The sequence below is a fragment of the Cyprinodon tularosa genome, unplaced genomic scaffold (assembly GCF_016077235.1).
Source record: "Cyprinodon tularosa strain WSP-4 unplaced genomic scaffold, ASM1607723v1 ctg298, whole genome shotgun sequence".
Lineage (NCBI taxonomy): Eukaryota > Metazoa > Chordata > Actinopteri > Cyprinodontiformes > Cyprinodontidae > Cyprinodon > Cyprinodon tularosa.
The window spans coordinates 636,759-652,378 of record NW_024039005.1 but is presented as its reverse complement, the minus strand read 5'-3'; the positions used below and the strand labels follow the sequence as shown (position 1 = coordinate 652,378).

Here is a 15,620-nt window from a genome sequence, read left to right as displayed (position 1 = left end):
AACTTCATTTTAATTAAGGAGGTAATTAAGCCATTTAATTTAAGCATGTTGGACCAGGGAAGCATCCATACGAGCCAAGATAAACCAGCCCTCCAGGACTTTAGTCTGACATCCTGGGTCTGTATGTGTCTTCAAACGCATACAAGCTATACAGTTTCCCACAATCCTTTGCATGATGGGACATATTTGCACAATCCCTTCATATGTTTTTGGTTTTATAATGGAAAGCTCAAAGACTTTGCATATATCATGATAGGCTTAAGAGACTTAACCCACATGCAGAACACCACACGAAACTGAGTAAAAGTTTAACAGAGTGTATTGAGGAAACAAACAGAGTAATTATGAACTGGTTCTGGTACAGGTCAGGGACTGGAATCACTGATATCTGCAGAGATGGATAGTTTGATTAGCCAGGCAACTTAGATGGCTTGTCGAGTGTGTTAATTCAGAATGTACCTAGATGAGGTTCTGGCAGATCCTTTGAGAGGGGGGGAACCGGTTGGGTCCAGAGACTGTAGATTCAGCAGGGAGCTCAGCAGCAGCAGCGTCTAGCTTCTGACTTGTGAGTTTCAGAACTTGACTTGGTTTCCTAGCTCTTCCTTGAGAGCTGTTGGAGGAATCCAGACTGAAATCTTCAGGTTTGGCTTCCTTGGGCAGGCAGGCAGGTTTCCTGGCAAAGCTCATCCAGAGCTTCAGACTTCAGTCGGGTTTTCTGTGAGCAAAGAAGACAGAGGCAGGTTAGAATCTAGTTTCTCTCTAGAGCCAACTAAGATTCTCTAAGATTAACAGAGGCTCAGGTTCGCTAACCAAACTTGGTCAACACTGCGGCGTTGAAGGAAGGTCTGACTGCTGTTTATGTAGGAGGTCTCCTGATGGGCTGACGATCCTCAGGTGTGCTGGGGGCTCCAGCCCAGGAGACCCACAGTGCTCTCTGCTGGAGACAGGTGGCAGATCTCCAGATCCCAACAGCATATCTGCAAGGCATTGCATAAACCTCTGGTCCTCTGGTGCAGGAGCACTCACAGCGCCAGAAACATCTCAATTTTGTTAAATTTATGACATCATAGCATAAAGCTTGATTTCTGAATGTTTATGACAATTTGCAAATCTTCCTGGTTACCTTATAACTTTTATTTGAACAAAAAAAAAATGCAGTTTAGAAAACAGTTACATCTAAAAAACAAATTTTGTTAAACGTTACATGAAAATAAGAAATTCATCTAAATCTAATAGAAGTATATATTTATAAACATGTCTTATTTCACTGCAATCCTTATAGTAAATTAGGTCAATAATTTTGTTTGTTGTTTGTTTTTTTGTAGTTAAAAATAGGTTATTCCCTCACTACTCCTGGCTGCACTCGCCCGCGGCCACATTAAAGGAATAGTACACCCAAAACATGATTAGCCTTCATTTTCTACTCACCCCCATGCTGAACAACACTCTGGAGTACTTTTTTGATATCTCAAATGCATCTGGAGATCTGGGAGGCTTCTTGCTGTCTGCTGACATTCAAATAATGGAGGTCTATGGCGCCCGAGGCAGAAAGGTCCATAAAAGTCCACAAAAAACGTGTCAATATTCCTCCATACTGCTCGTCCAATGTATTCCAAGTGTCCTGAGTGGGTAGCGTCCAGAATTTACTCGAAACGAAGTCATTTAGAATGTTTTTAGAGCATAAACAGTAGTGTATAGGATTTCCTGAAAGCGCGCGCCTGCCCGTTCACGACGCTACGGAAGCCGGCAGACCAAACCAGATGAAAGTGCGCATTCAGCGTCTGCTCTGCCGATAATGCAAGCGTAGAAGAAGAAATGTGCTGTTTACCTGTGCAAAGAAAGAAACAACGAAAGAAAAATGTCTGAGGACTTCAGTGTTGAGGAAGAGCATGAGTTCTTTGCCGAGCTGAATGCGCACTTTCATCTGGTTTGGTCTGCCGCGGTTTCCGTAGACTCGTGAACGCGCTTTCAGGAAATCCTATACACTACTGTTTATGCTCTAAAAACATTCTAAATGACTTCGTTTCGAGTAAATTCTGGACGCTACCCACTCAGGACACTTGGAATACATTGGACCAGCAGTATGGAGGAATATTGACCAGTTTTTTGTGGACTTTTATGGACCTTTCTGCCTCGGGCGCCATAGACCTCCATTATTTGAATGTCAGCAGACAGCAAGAAGCCTCCCAGATCTCCAGATGCATTTGAGATATCAAAAAAGTACTCCAGAGTGTTGTTCAGCATGGGGGTGAGTAGAAAATGAAGGCTAATCATGTTTTGGGTGTACTATTCCTTTAAAGTATAAAAGTATAAAGTAACCTTTAAAAAAAAAACAGCCAGATGCCGCTATATGAATTAAAGCTCAATTTTACGACTATTTCTAAAAATTCTCAGAGATAGGGCCAAGGATGAGGGAGGTCTGGTTGGTCTCCGTCTCCCGATACGCTCTCGCCTGTGTCCGACCTTTCAGACATTTCAGAATCTTTTTCTGAATCCCACATTGTAGCATGGCATAGACAATTCACGTTAGCAGTTTGAAGAACACCTGCTTGCTTCTGATGATTTCCTTTAGCTAACCAATGAGTGTTTGCGTTCTATGACTCATCCAATCACACTAGTTTTCACTAGATGTGGGTGGAGCCAATGATCTGCATTGGATGGAGCACATGACGGGAAATAAATATTTAGAAACATTAAACCGAAGCCAAGAGTAACGAGTAACGATTGTTTGAAAAATGTAAGGAATAGAAAGTACAGATACTTGTGTGAAAATGTAATGAGTAGAAGAAGTAGGAGGGAAAATAAGTAATGGAGTAAAGTATAGATCCCTAAAAAGTGTACTTAAGTACAGTAACGAAGTATTTGTACTTTGTTACTTGACATCTCTGCACATTAATGCTGTGAGGTTTGTTCAAATGTTCTGCTGCAGGTTTTTTTGCTGTTTCCTCATGTTTGCTTCAGGAACAGTTTAAAAGCAGCTGCTTGTTGGATTCTGTTATGTTGTTTCTTTTATATGTTCCCCCTCACTCTACACCCCTCCTCTGTTTTCTCTCCAGTCATGTTTGGCATCAGAATGCATGTAGTATCCTAAGAATAAAAAGATCCTTTATATTTGTAGAGGTTAAAAATTTGAGAATATTTTGTGACTCATAAAAAATGTAATAATGCCATGCTTGTGACTGCCTTCAAATTTAAATTATTTATTGATTACTATAATAGTTTTTTGACAACTGATTTGCCATTATTTGAGAAGGTGTTCTCTAAGTTTGTTAAATGGACGGTTTCACCAAAGGTTAAAGAGATTCATCTAAAAAAAATCTCTACCAATATTTACCCAGTGTCAGAATTTTTGCACAAAACATTTAAATTTGATTTAACATGCTGTGTCTTTTGAGAATCTCCAGATGAATCCCTTAATCATCTCTTTTTTGTGTGTCCCTTTTCTTTTAAACTATGGAGAGACATTAAAAATTGGTTGTCCCTTAAATTGAGGACATTCAAGAAATAACAATTACCCACGTGTTGTATTATGTTGATGACCTTGACAGTAAAATTATATGTTTGATATTGTTTTCTTGTTAAATATCATGAACATTGCTGTAAATGGAGAGGTTCTACTCCTTGTTTTAAATGTTTTTCTTAACCAATATAAATTTTATTGCACCTCATTGAAAAATTTGAAATCTGTTTCTGCCAAAAAAAATAACTGCCAGTATTTCTACTTTTCTTTTGTTTTAAATCTTGCTCTTTATTTCTTCATTGGCCTTATTGTTTACGTATCTGTTCTTGTTGTTAGCCCCATGTTCTGTCTATTTTTTGTCAACCCATTTTGTAATAGTTGTACGTCAACAAGTCTTTGTACACTATTGGTTTGTTATATAAATAAAGTAAAAAAAAAGAAAAAAAATGTGTGCCCTAGGGTGGAAATTATATATATATATATATATATATATATATATATATATATATATATATATATATATATATATATATATATATATATATATATATATATATATATATATATATATATATATATATATATTCACACACACACAAATCTACATTCTTAACTTTGTATTCTACCCATTTATAACATACACACATTCACCCTCTCTATAATCAAATTCTATGAAATAATTTAGTTTTCTTCCTCAAAATATCAAATAAATTAATCTTTTCCTTCATACATTCAAACTCTCTCCTCATATATCTTATCCGGCTTTCATATTGATGACATTCCAGTATAACATGTTCTATTGTTTCATATTTTCCAGTAATCATATTTTCAAGTAATTTGCTTTTGAATTTTGAAAAGTGTTCAATTAAGTCCTGTTTGCCCAAATCTTAGCCTAGTCGTCTCTCTCTCCTCCTTTCTATTTCGTCTTCCATTTCTTATTTTTCCAGCTATCTTCTTAATTTTATAAAACTATCTTCCTGTTTTTTCTTCATCCCACCTTTTTGCCTTTTTTCCATCAGTTTTTCTTTCCCTCTGATTTACTTGTTTACTGTAAAACTAATAGGATTATGAATTGCCCTCTTTGTCATTTTATTTGCCCTCTCGTTTCCTTCTTCTCCAATCTGTGCTGGAACAAATACAACAATCAAACCCATATTTTTTTATTCTGAATAATGTATGAAATATTTCTAATAAAATGTCCATCCTAATATGTGACTGATTATATTTTAAACTTAACAATGCAGAGCTTGAATCTGAACAAATTGCTGTTTTTATCCATTGTAAAGCTAATAATTCCCCTTTCAGTCTAAATGCCATGATGCTGAGCAGGACAGGAAGAAAAAGTTATTCCATGATTCTGTCGCTGTGTGGCGCTGTGGCGAGTGTAGCGTTTCCGGGGGAACCGTCCTATGTAACTATTTGCAGACAGTCGATTTTCCGAGTCGGAATCTTTTCGGTGTAACACATCTTCTGGCAGTTATGTCGCCGGGCGCAGAAAGTGAGCTCGTTCACTATTAGAGTGCATTAAATTCATCTTAAATGATTGATTTATCAGATCTCTGAGGCCATAACAGCATCTTTAACATCATGTGTTTAGATAGAAGGAGCTAATCGCTGCAGTATTGATTCATTTTGAGGTGAAGTAAGTTTGCTGCCTGTTTTTCCTGTTAGCTAACATCAGTGTGCTTAGCTGCTCTAAGGAGATAGAAATGTGCATAAAGCGGCGATATAAGCGCTGAACTTATGAATATTTTTTAGTATTTTGTGATTTATGTTGGATTCTATCGTTTTGTTCATGTTTTTAACGCGGCTAACTGTTTTAGTTAAAAGTCTTCATGCTTCTGTTCGTCATTGTTTAGTTTTTTGGTTTGTTTGCGGGTTTTCATTAGTCACTGTTTGTTTCCCTTGTTTATTTGTGCGCTTATATTTATCATCTCTCTGTTTTAGCCTCTGCCTGTTTGGGAGATGGCATCTCTGTCAGAGGAGGTGCTGCTGGTGGTGAAGAAAGTCCGTCAGAGGAAGCAGGATGGGACCCTCTACCTGATGGCAGAAAGAATAGCTTGGGGTCCAGAAGGCAAAGACCGCTTCACTGTCAGCCACCTCTATTCAGATATCCGCTGTGAGTCCCACTTAAATCCACAAAGCTTACAAAGACGTGTGATGACGTTGGTCTTTATCTGATTCTGGCATTTCCTGGTTCCCATGTTTAGGTCAGAAGATCAGTCCTGACGGCAAAGCCAAGATTCAGCTCCAGCTGGTTCTTCACACCGGAGAAAGTACCACATTCCACTTCGCCAATGAGAGCACTGCGCTGAAAGACCGAGATGCTGCCAAGGAGCTGCTGCAGCAGCTGCTGCCAAAGTTCAAGAAGAAGGCCAACAAGGAGCTGGAGGAGAAAAACAGGTAAGAGTTAATCATTGGAGAAATTAAGCTCTGCATTTAACCCCTCCCCTGGGGAGCAGTGGGCTGCCATTGTGCGGCGCCCGGGGAGCAGTGTGGGGTTAAGGGTCTTGTTCAGGGACCCAGAGTGGAGGCTGTGGGGATCGACCCAGGTATGTCCAGCTCTCTCGGAGCAGAAATGCGCTGCTGTAATCCACTAGGCCGTCATTCCACCCTGAGAGTCGTTCTCTGAAGTCGGGCTGAACCAAAATATTTGAATATTTTCCATTTCCTGCTGTGAAAAAAGCTGCTTGGAACAGAATCATTTTAATATTTAATCCTCTACAATTAATTAATGAGAGCTGTTCCACATCTATCGTTACTCTTTCGCACGTCACCGTCCATGTATGTCTTCTCCGTCCTTCACCATCAAAATACGGAGCTAAGCTATTTTTAGCTCCGGTCCGACCAGGGTCCACAATTACAATCTCACCAATCAGGAAAAAGAACATTAAGAAGATCCGCTGTCACTAATTAAAATATTGTAACGATGGATAATTAACTACTAATTAAAGCATGATTCTCATATATTCCCTAAAAATAACTTTATTAAATGATTGAATAAAAACTATTGGTGCTTCAACAGACTAGGAAGCAGATTTCTCATCTCGATCAAAATATTTATTTTATACCGAGAGGCTTAAATTTTAATCAAATCCAGTCAAAAGAAACTTCTTATTAAAGGAATGGATGAAGAGATGCTGAGTTTGGAGATAGAACAACCAGTTCATTAAAAAAATGTTTTGCGTAATCCTAGTTATCCCTGTTACAAAAATCCACAACAAAAAGAAAATATTTGGGCGGAAACTGCTCATATGCTAGATTCTGATTGGGATTTTTTTAATGTGTCATATATCAAGGTCTCCCTCGAAAAAGAGATTTACTTCCTGGTAAAATAAAGGTTAAATAAAAAAAATAAAAATAAATATTAAATTTGGGAGTGGGATTTGGGGTTATGTGTGAACATTTTGCTTAACTGGAATGTTTGCTGTTGCTCCTGCAGGATGCTTCAGGAAGATCCGGTGCTTTTCCAGCTTTATAAAGACCTTGTGGTGAGCCAAGTCATCAGTGCTGAGGAGTTTTGGGCCAACAGGTTAGGAGGCGTTAATAATGGGGAACCTGCGCCTTACAACAACAAACAGGAAGTCGGGATATCTGGAGCATTTCTAGTAAGAACATCTAATATGATCCATAGCTCTATGCTCCTTTATGACATTTATTTTACTAATAAAATGCTTCACTTGAGTAAGCTTCGTGTTTTTTCTTTACAGGCGGATATCAGACCACAGACTGATGGCTGTAACGGCTTGAAGTATAATCTGACGGCGGACATTATTGAGTCCATTTTTAGAACATATCCTGCAGGTAAACAAAAACATCATCTGGCACAGGAATTTACCCCCCACCCCCTTTTTTCCCTGTTTGGTTACTTTGATGAACCATCTATATATCAGGGAAAATTAATTCTTTGGTGGGATGAATCTGGGGTGAAAGCTGGTGGGGGCGCTCTAAGGGTGGGGGCTGATGGACCTACAGTTACTCCAGCCAAATGCTTCATTGGGTTTTTGTATTTTTCAAAAATGAGCTCAAACATCTATTTATTAAATGCTTTCCTATCGTTGAAAATGCAAGAGAACCATAAAACAATGATATTTACATTTATCGATGTTAGAGAGATGCCTTGTAGTGCCTTCTATATATATATATATATATATATAAATCAAATAGATGTCACACTTTTCAGGTCTTTATTCATATAAAAAAAAAGAATTGGAAAAAAAAATGTCTCCCTCTCTCTCCACCACTGATAGAATTAGCCCCGCCTCTTTCTGCATGGAGTTTGCATGTTCTTCCTGAGCATGTGTGGGTTCTCTCCGGGTACTCCGGCTTCCTCCCACAGTCCCAAAACATGAATGTTAGGTTAATTGGCTTCTCTAGATTCTCCTTACGTGTGTGTGTGAATGGTTGTATAACCTGTTTGTCTGGCGATCTGTCCAGGGTGGACCCCGCCTCTCGCCCGTAGACAGCTGGAGATGGGCACCAGCACCCCTCGCCACCCCAATTAGGACCAGCGTGTCAGATAATGGATGGATAGAATTAGCATAAAGTAACAGCCTGTTTGTAAACGTGTTTTGCAGTGAAGCAGAAGTATAGCGAGAACGTGCCTCATAACCTGACGGAGAAGGAGTTCTGGACCCGTTTTTTCCAGTCCCATTATTTCCACAGAGACCGAATCAACACCAGTTCACAGGATATCTTCTCAGAGTGTGCCAAGCAGGATGAAAAAGGTTCCCACTTCAGACCATTGGATGTTCTGCTGCATGTTTAATTATTCACAGTAAACAACATTTGGTTCTACTGTTAAGCTGTTTGTTCTTAACTTGCAGGTTTAAAATCCCTGGTGACCCAAGGAGTAAAGAATCCATTGGTCGACCTTTTGTCCTTGGAGGATAAAACACTCGACGAGGTGAGAAAAGTTATCAAACACCACCTAGGAATTCACATTACCGCTGTAATTTCCATCTTTAACACAACTTTTTATTGAGACAGGGTTATGGAATAAGCAAAACCCTACCTTCAACTTCAAATGCAAACAAGACGGTGAAGGAGAGCAGCAACTCTGCAATTATAAAGCGATTTAATCATCACAGCGCCATGGTGCTGGCAGCCGGCTCACGCAAAGGGTACACAACAAAATTTCTAACACTTTCAAGTTGCTCCCATGTTGTGTTTTATCTTCTAACTGTGTTCTGGGTTTAAAGAGATGTGCCCAACGATCAAGCTAGTGAGACTAGCAGCACTGATGGCAACTCCAGAGATTCTGATTTCTTTCAGCCTCCTCTGAAGAAGGTAGGAGGCTTCTCTAGGCTTATTGTCTACTCTCTCCCCACACAAAGATCGTCCCTATGAAGTGATTAGCTTAAACTTTTCTTTCTTTCCAGGTGAAACTACAAGAAGCCATAGAATATGAGGATCTTCAAAGGGAAAATGCACCTAAAACAGTGGCGTTAAAACTGAAGAAGTCTGACCGGTATAGTCTCTTTTGTTGGTCTGTTTCACACAGAGTCTTTGGAATTATTATAATCTATAATCTCTTTTCTGTTAAGGTACGCTCATGGTCCCGTTCCTCTTCAGTCTCAACAGTATACAACCAGCCAAGACATCATCAACTCCGTCAACTATATCCGTCAAGAGATGGCGAATTACAAACCCCGCCTCACTCAGGTTAGATCTGGTTACGTATTTTGGTACATTATTCTTTTATTTCTAAGGTTTAACACCAGGACTCCCAGAATTCTGATCCTAGAACTCCCACTGGCCCTCAGTTTGATGGGTGACATTTTTCCCTATGGAACAGATGAGTCGTGATGATGTCATCGACTGAAATGGTTCTAGTGCGCGAAATATATGTAAACTTTAAAAATAGTCTGATGTATATTTTTTAAAGGCTGTATTGTATGCTATTATTATCGATTAATTAAATCGATTGTTTCCGCAGACCACCTTTTCACATTTATGTTACGTTCACACCTAAAGCAGCAGGAGCAGCAAAAACTCACCTGCTGCTTCATTTCTGATGTTTGTACCAGTTTAGTTCTGACACGTAGCTGAAGCATCTTTGCTGCTCTAGCTGCGCGGTGGTAAAGTGGGTCTGATGCGCGGTGGGCGGAGCTACTCTATCCTTTCTCTGCCTGGAACAATGGCAGCTATATTTGCTGTGATCAGCGGGTAAAAAGTCGTGTCACTAGGAACCCCATTTAACAGCATCCTCTGGCGCGGTCGCCTCTTCGCGGTTTGCCGCAGCGGCTGGAAGGCGTTTTTCATGTATGTAATCCAAGCTTCAGACACCCGGATAATAAAAGCCAACATATTCTGCCGGCAGGTTTCTACATTTGAAGTTAATGTAGGCGTTAATAAACTGTTTCAGAGGAGAGATCATAGCGCTCTGCATCAGCAGTGCTGCGTCTGACTCCCTGCCAGCTCCCAGATCAGCTCCTCTGATTGGTTGATGAGTCGCGTCGAGCAGCTAAAGATACATTTTTCCAGCTCCATTACCTGCTGCTTTTGCAGGACGTTTTGCTGCGCCTTGATGCGCATCAACCATTGAGTTTGCATGTAAAACTGCTGCCTCTGTTGCTTTAGGTGTGACTGTAGCAATATGACAAACATTATATGAGCGTTTTTTATTTTTTATTTTGCAGTACTGAAGCACCTGTCACTGATTTCTTTACCTGGCCACAGCTGCTCTACTGTGGGGGAGGGGTTGGTAACCTGTGGAGCGCGTGTAGTCGGCATGCAACTGTTTCACCAGTTCAAGGATAAAATCTCTGCGCGAGACGGTGATGTTCAAACGGCTCCTGAGCAAAACCAACGCGTTTATGGCTGATATGTCCAGGAAACCGTAAAATAAATTAACACGCCACCTTCGCTTTTCCAGAATCCTTTCTAATCATCTGATCCAACACATCCAGGCCCACCTGTGTGTGGTTATAGTAGACCATGAGCTCTGGTTTCGCTTTGGGGCCGCTGAGTGGACCGGCTGAGGTGTTGAACAAAAGTTTCCCTGTTTTCTGATTGGTCACTGATACGTCTGCATTGATCATCCTCAGAATCTCAGCCGCTTCCTCCCCAGTCCTCCTCATCAGTCCCTCCCTCTCCACCCGAATCGCTATCATCAATATTTTGAAGTCTTTCTAAAGCCTGTTTCTCTGTTAGATTTCTTCTGAAAGCCATTTTCCATTTTAGCTAAAAAGTTCTAGGTTGAATGTTGGTTGCTAGGCAACGGTACGATTGTCAACCAACCGTGGGAAGAATTTACCATGCAGCTAATAGAGCCATCAGAATCACAGCTGTGGGAGATCGAGGTCAAATTAACCAGATTTATTTTTGACGTTTTTTATTTTAAAAAAACGACGTGAAAATGAAGGAAATATAGAAACAGGAAAATATGAATGATTAATGTAAATAAAGTTATTTCCCTTTTAAAATCTCAGAATCGTCAAAATGACGGCCTTGGCAGTTCCAGTGTTAAATGAATGTTCTCACATTTTTATTAGATGATATAAAAACCCTGAATCAGGTGAACTCAGACTAGTGATTAAGACATATTATTTGTGTTTCAGGCGCAGGTATTAAACCAAGCTTTGCAGAGGAAATTCTTTTATGTTTTTAATGAAAATCAAACTAGAGATTTGATCTGTTCCAGCAGATCTATTTGTACAGTTCTTTCTTTTGTTTCTGAAACGGCTCCAGTCCAATTAAAGTCCCAATTCTAATTGGAGTCACAAAGTTGCCTAAAAAGATTTTTCAGCGGCCTCAGTGAGACACGGATAGATATAAATAAAATGGTCGCCTGTTTTTCTACCATGATGTTTGTCTGACATTAAATGGCATTTCTTGCATATTTAAAATGTTTTAAAGCACTTTTAAAATGACAGAACTTTGAGTTTCTCTTGTTTTTTAAAACGGTCTGTTTTTTGTATTTATATTCAGGTGTTGTCCAGCACAACAGCAACGTCCGCCATTGCATCTCTCTCTCCAGGAGGGGTCCTTATGCAAACTGTTGGACAGCAATCAATAAACCGTGAGTGTGCTATAAACATGGGATTTTAGGTTTTTTTTGTTGTTTGTGTGTTACTTAAAACTAAAACATCTTGTTACTGTTTTTATTCATGTTGTTTATTTCTTTTCCCAGAAATGGTTCCCACTGATATTCAAGGAGAGCTGAAGCACCTTTATATTGCTGCTGGGGAGCTACTGAGACACTTCTGGTCCTGTTTTCCTGTAAATACGCCATTTTTGGAGGAAAAGGTGACAAATATTTCGTTGTTAAATCCCATGTTGGTAAACGCTGTACCATATTTTTCAATCGCAGCACGCAGCTACAGCTCACACTGTAATATCAATGGGGAATATTGTTTGATGAAATTTGATGGTTCTTACGGCAAATTGTATTCTGTATGTTATCAACATAAAAAAAGTTTAAAAAACAAGAACAATTGGCCTAATTATGTGGCAGGTAATAGTAGTTATGTTCTTGATTTGACAAGTTTTCTCAATTTAAAGCTATTAAGAAAAAATGTGGGCTTTTTTCATACTGCAAATGTAAATATACCTGCTTAATGGACTTCCTTATCAATAAAGTATCTTGGTCGCCTAAACATCTAAAGCCGGGCGTACACCGCACCATATTTCCAATCGTTGCACGAAGCTACAGCTCACACTTTACGACGAAACCGCAGGGTTTAAAAGTTCTCAGCTCACGATGTTTGTTCTCACGCTGTGCGACCCGACGCTTTGATGCGATCTACCTGCTCACACCGTACGTCTAAAAACCAGGTGGGACTCAGCTCCGCAGTGAGATGGCGCTACTCGGACTCGTCTATCTGGAAGCCAAACCAGTAGAAGAGGAACATGAAGCTCACTAGAGTGAAACGCGCTGCCTTGGATATTTGGGCGATTTAGTGCTGAAAGCCCTAAAAAGAAAAGGAGACGACGTATTTGGACAAAGACATGGCTGAGCTAACATGGCTACTACGGTCTGTCAGTTTGACAGAAAGAACTCCATTTCACTCATTGCCCCCCCGCCATGCTGCTGGGTTTTCCTGATGGAGGGGTGTTAGTGTGAAAGTGTGAAAGCACCACTTACAGCAAAGTTCCTACCACTCCATCATGTCCTCGTTAGCCCCTGTACAGCTACACCATGCACCATCAGGATGAAAGTCGGCCCGATCCAAAAATTCGCTAGCCTGGGGGCCATTCCGAACTTAGTCCCGCCCACAACGTTTGAGGTCGGGAAGTTCGGTCTGGCATTGCTCAACAGTAGCGCGAGTATGATCGCACAATATCTGGCGAGCCAATCAAATTGTCAGGGCGGGCTTTATACGATGATGGACAGATGATCAACAGTAACGTAATCAACCACGTGACCAAAGCGCGCTTGGGTGACAACAACAATGGCTGCCGCTGGAGAGTTTGGGTGAGTAGATTCTGCTATTAGGTCTGTTCTAGAAGATATCGACAGCAAATTAATTTTAAAAGAGGAACAGAGAAACGCGATCAAGGCTCATCTTCTTATTCTAGGTGTGAAACTGCACGCTTTGATTTTTGTTGACAACAACTATGCGTCGCTTAACATACGTCACGCACTCCGTTGCTCTTATTGGTTGTAGGTCTATCCAATTGAGTGCAGAGGCATTTTTTTTCCTGGTTCGTTCGAAACACGCCCCATAATCACAGCTCTATGGAGCAGCATCAGACTCATTCTGACTAGAATTGAGTCGGACTACGCCAGGCTAAAAATTCGCAAAAAAAATTGTACAGTGTACGCCTGGCTTTAGGGTATATGTCGTTTTAGCAGAAACGCTTGAGTTTGTGAACTTTAATTGTGTATTTTTATACCATTCAGGTGACAAAAATGAAGACAAACTTGGAACGGTTTCAAATGACCAAGCTTCGTCCTTTTCAGGAGAAAATCCAGCGTCAGTACTTAAGTACAAACGTAAGTCAGATGGATTTTCATGGACAGAAGCTTCTTACTCTGCTGAACCTAAACTGAATATCTGCTCTTTCCACAGCTTACAGGCCACCTGGAGGACATGTTTCAGACGGCCTATAACAAGTTTCATATTTGGCAGACCCGTAGGATGATGAGGAAAACCTGACCTGGGATTATTATGAGAAGACAGGAGAGACTTTATAAGTTTGGATAAAAGATTCTGGAAGATCCTCTGCTGTGAGAGACCCTGTGAAACAGTTCACAGGGTCTTAAAGAGGATATAGACGGATGCTGCTGTGGCCCAAAGCGCTAAACAGAGTAAAACTGATCTCAGCCGCAGATAATTAATAGTTTCATTGTTTTTTTCTTGTGTTTCCTTTATTGTTGAGAGATCTTTGCTCAAAACGGGTTAGCAGCAGCACTTTGAAAGCAGCGGAAAATGACCAAACTTCTGCTGGAAGTCGGACAAATGGCTCCAACACAGAGAGAGGATGTGAAGAAAGGCTGTTGTGCAGAGTAGAAGAAAAAAATACTCTTTGTCAAACAAACAGCCTGGATGTGAAAGTATTAAACACCTGAAGGTTGAGGGAGCGTAAACAAAGCAATACTGTTCAGGCATTTCATGTTTGACTGCATCAATGTGTGAACCAATGGAAATTGTCACTGGTTTCTAATGTCTGCATTGAAGACAAAAAAAAAAAATTAAAATGAGTCTTTTGTTTATGTCAGTGTTTCCTCTAAATTTTATGTTTTATTTTGTTTTAAAATATGCTGAATTATCTAATTGACTGACAGGAGTCTGTTGTGGAGCTGTGACTGTGGTACGATGGTGGTGCTTGAGCTTTCATTTGGTACAAAGAAGAAATGTCAGTAAAGTTCTGTCAGGCAAATACAGAAGTAACCATTCAAACTTTCCTCAGTTTCCTTGATGGGTCCTTGGCTGATATTACTTAATATAGATTAATTCAATTAAATTTATTTCTATAGCGTCAATTCACAACACACTTCATCTCAGGTCACTTTCCAGTTCACCAGATCATCCAGTCAGATTGATTAAAAGTTTTCTATCTAAGGAAATCCAGCTGATTGCATTGACTCTTCAGCAATCCCTCACACGGCGCGACAGTGGAGAGGAAAAACTTCCAGGAAACACACAGCCAGGCAGACGAGCTCCGAGCCAGCTCCCATGTCGGAGGATGAAGAGAGCACATCCAGTTAGTCACAGTCAGAGAAACAGGACTGCACTGGAAAACAGGCCAAGCTCCAACATCTAGAAACAAAGGTGTTGATGGCAGCAGCACAGCTGATATTTCTCTCCAGGATGGAGTCACAGCCAAACAGGAACAGACCAGATGAAGCTACTATGAGAAAAAGCAGAGAGAGCAGAACGTTAGAGATTGAACTAACAGATTCTGCAGAGTGGGAGAATAGAGATAGAATGAAGCAGAATGATGAAAAAGGGGTCCCTATGTCCTCTAGCAGTCTAAGCCTATAGCAGCAGAACTATAGAGATAGCTCAGGATAACCTGAGCCACTCTAACTAGAAGCTTTATCAAAGCCCGATAAGATGTAAATAACCAAACGGTTCCTTTTATTTTACTAATCTGTACTCTTTTATTACTTTTATATTTTTGACAGACATCCAAAACCATTTTTTAACTTGCCAAGAATATTTCTAGACTTAAATCTACATGAGGTGTTAAAATTGGTCTATATGTTTTGTGATGGATAATGCAAACATATCTACTGTTCTAATATTTTATACTGCTGAAGAAATAAAAGGAACCCTGAAATAACACATGCTAGATCTGAATGAATTAAATGTTCTTATTACTTACTTTGTTCTGTACAAAGATGAATGTGCTCACAACAAAATAGTCGATGCAAATCAAACGTATTAACCAATTAACTATTTGGAGTCATACATGTAATGTAATGATGTAATGTCTTTTAAACGGGTCAGAATGAGGCTCAGTATTGTGTGTGGCCTGCACCTGCCTCTATGACCTCCCTACAACACCTGGGCTGCTCCTGATGTGCTGGACGATGGTCTCCTGAGGGATCTCCTCCCAGACCTGGGGTCCGTTTCACCAAGCAGGTTTAACAAATTCAGATTCAAATCACCCACTCTAAATTGATCTTGCCTAAAGTTGGAAACTGAGTGTTTGGTTTCACAACAGAGGCTGTCAATTAGTTCAACCAATTTTAACTGGGTCCACTCAG

The 15,620-nt window shown here is 40.1% G+C and overlaps 1 protein-coding gene across 2 annotated transcripts; it reads left to right on the top strand.

Annotated features, from left to right (window-relative positions):
• The first annotated feature begins 4,903 nt into the window (after window positions 1-4,903).
• Window positions 4,904-14,120, top strand: gtf2h1 (general transcription factor IIH, polypeptide 1). Of its 2 annotated transcripts, none has more exons than XM_038291320.1 (15): window positions 4,904-5,097; window positions 5,408-5,579; window positions 5,671-5,863; window positions 6,903-7,068; window positions 7,171-7,264; window positions 8,038-8,187; window positions 8,287-8,366; window positions 8,450-8,583; window positions 8,662-8,749; window positions 8,842-8,930; window positions 9,007-9,124; window positions 11,393-11,483; window positions 11,595-11,710; window positions 13,308-13,400; window positions 13,477-14,120. In XM_038291320.1, the coding sequence occupies exons 2-15, from the start codon at window positions 5,426-5,428 to the stop codon at window positions 13,561-13,563; spliced, it is 1,653 nt and encodes a 550-aa protein (XP_038147248.1). In that variant the 5' UTR covers window positions 4,904-5,097; window positions 5,408-5,425; the 3' UTR covers window positions 13,564-14,120. The 2 variants fall into 2 exon arrangements, with proteins under 2 accessions (XP_038147248.1, XP_038147247.1); XM_038291319.1 differs by having other exon boundaries at window positions 4,904-5,102.
• The last annotated feature ends 1,500 nt before the right edge of the window (window positions 14,121-15,620 follow it).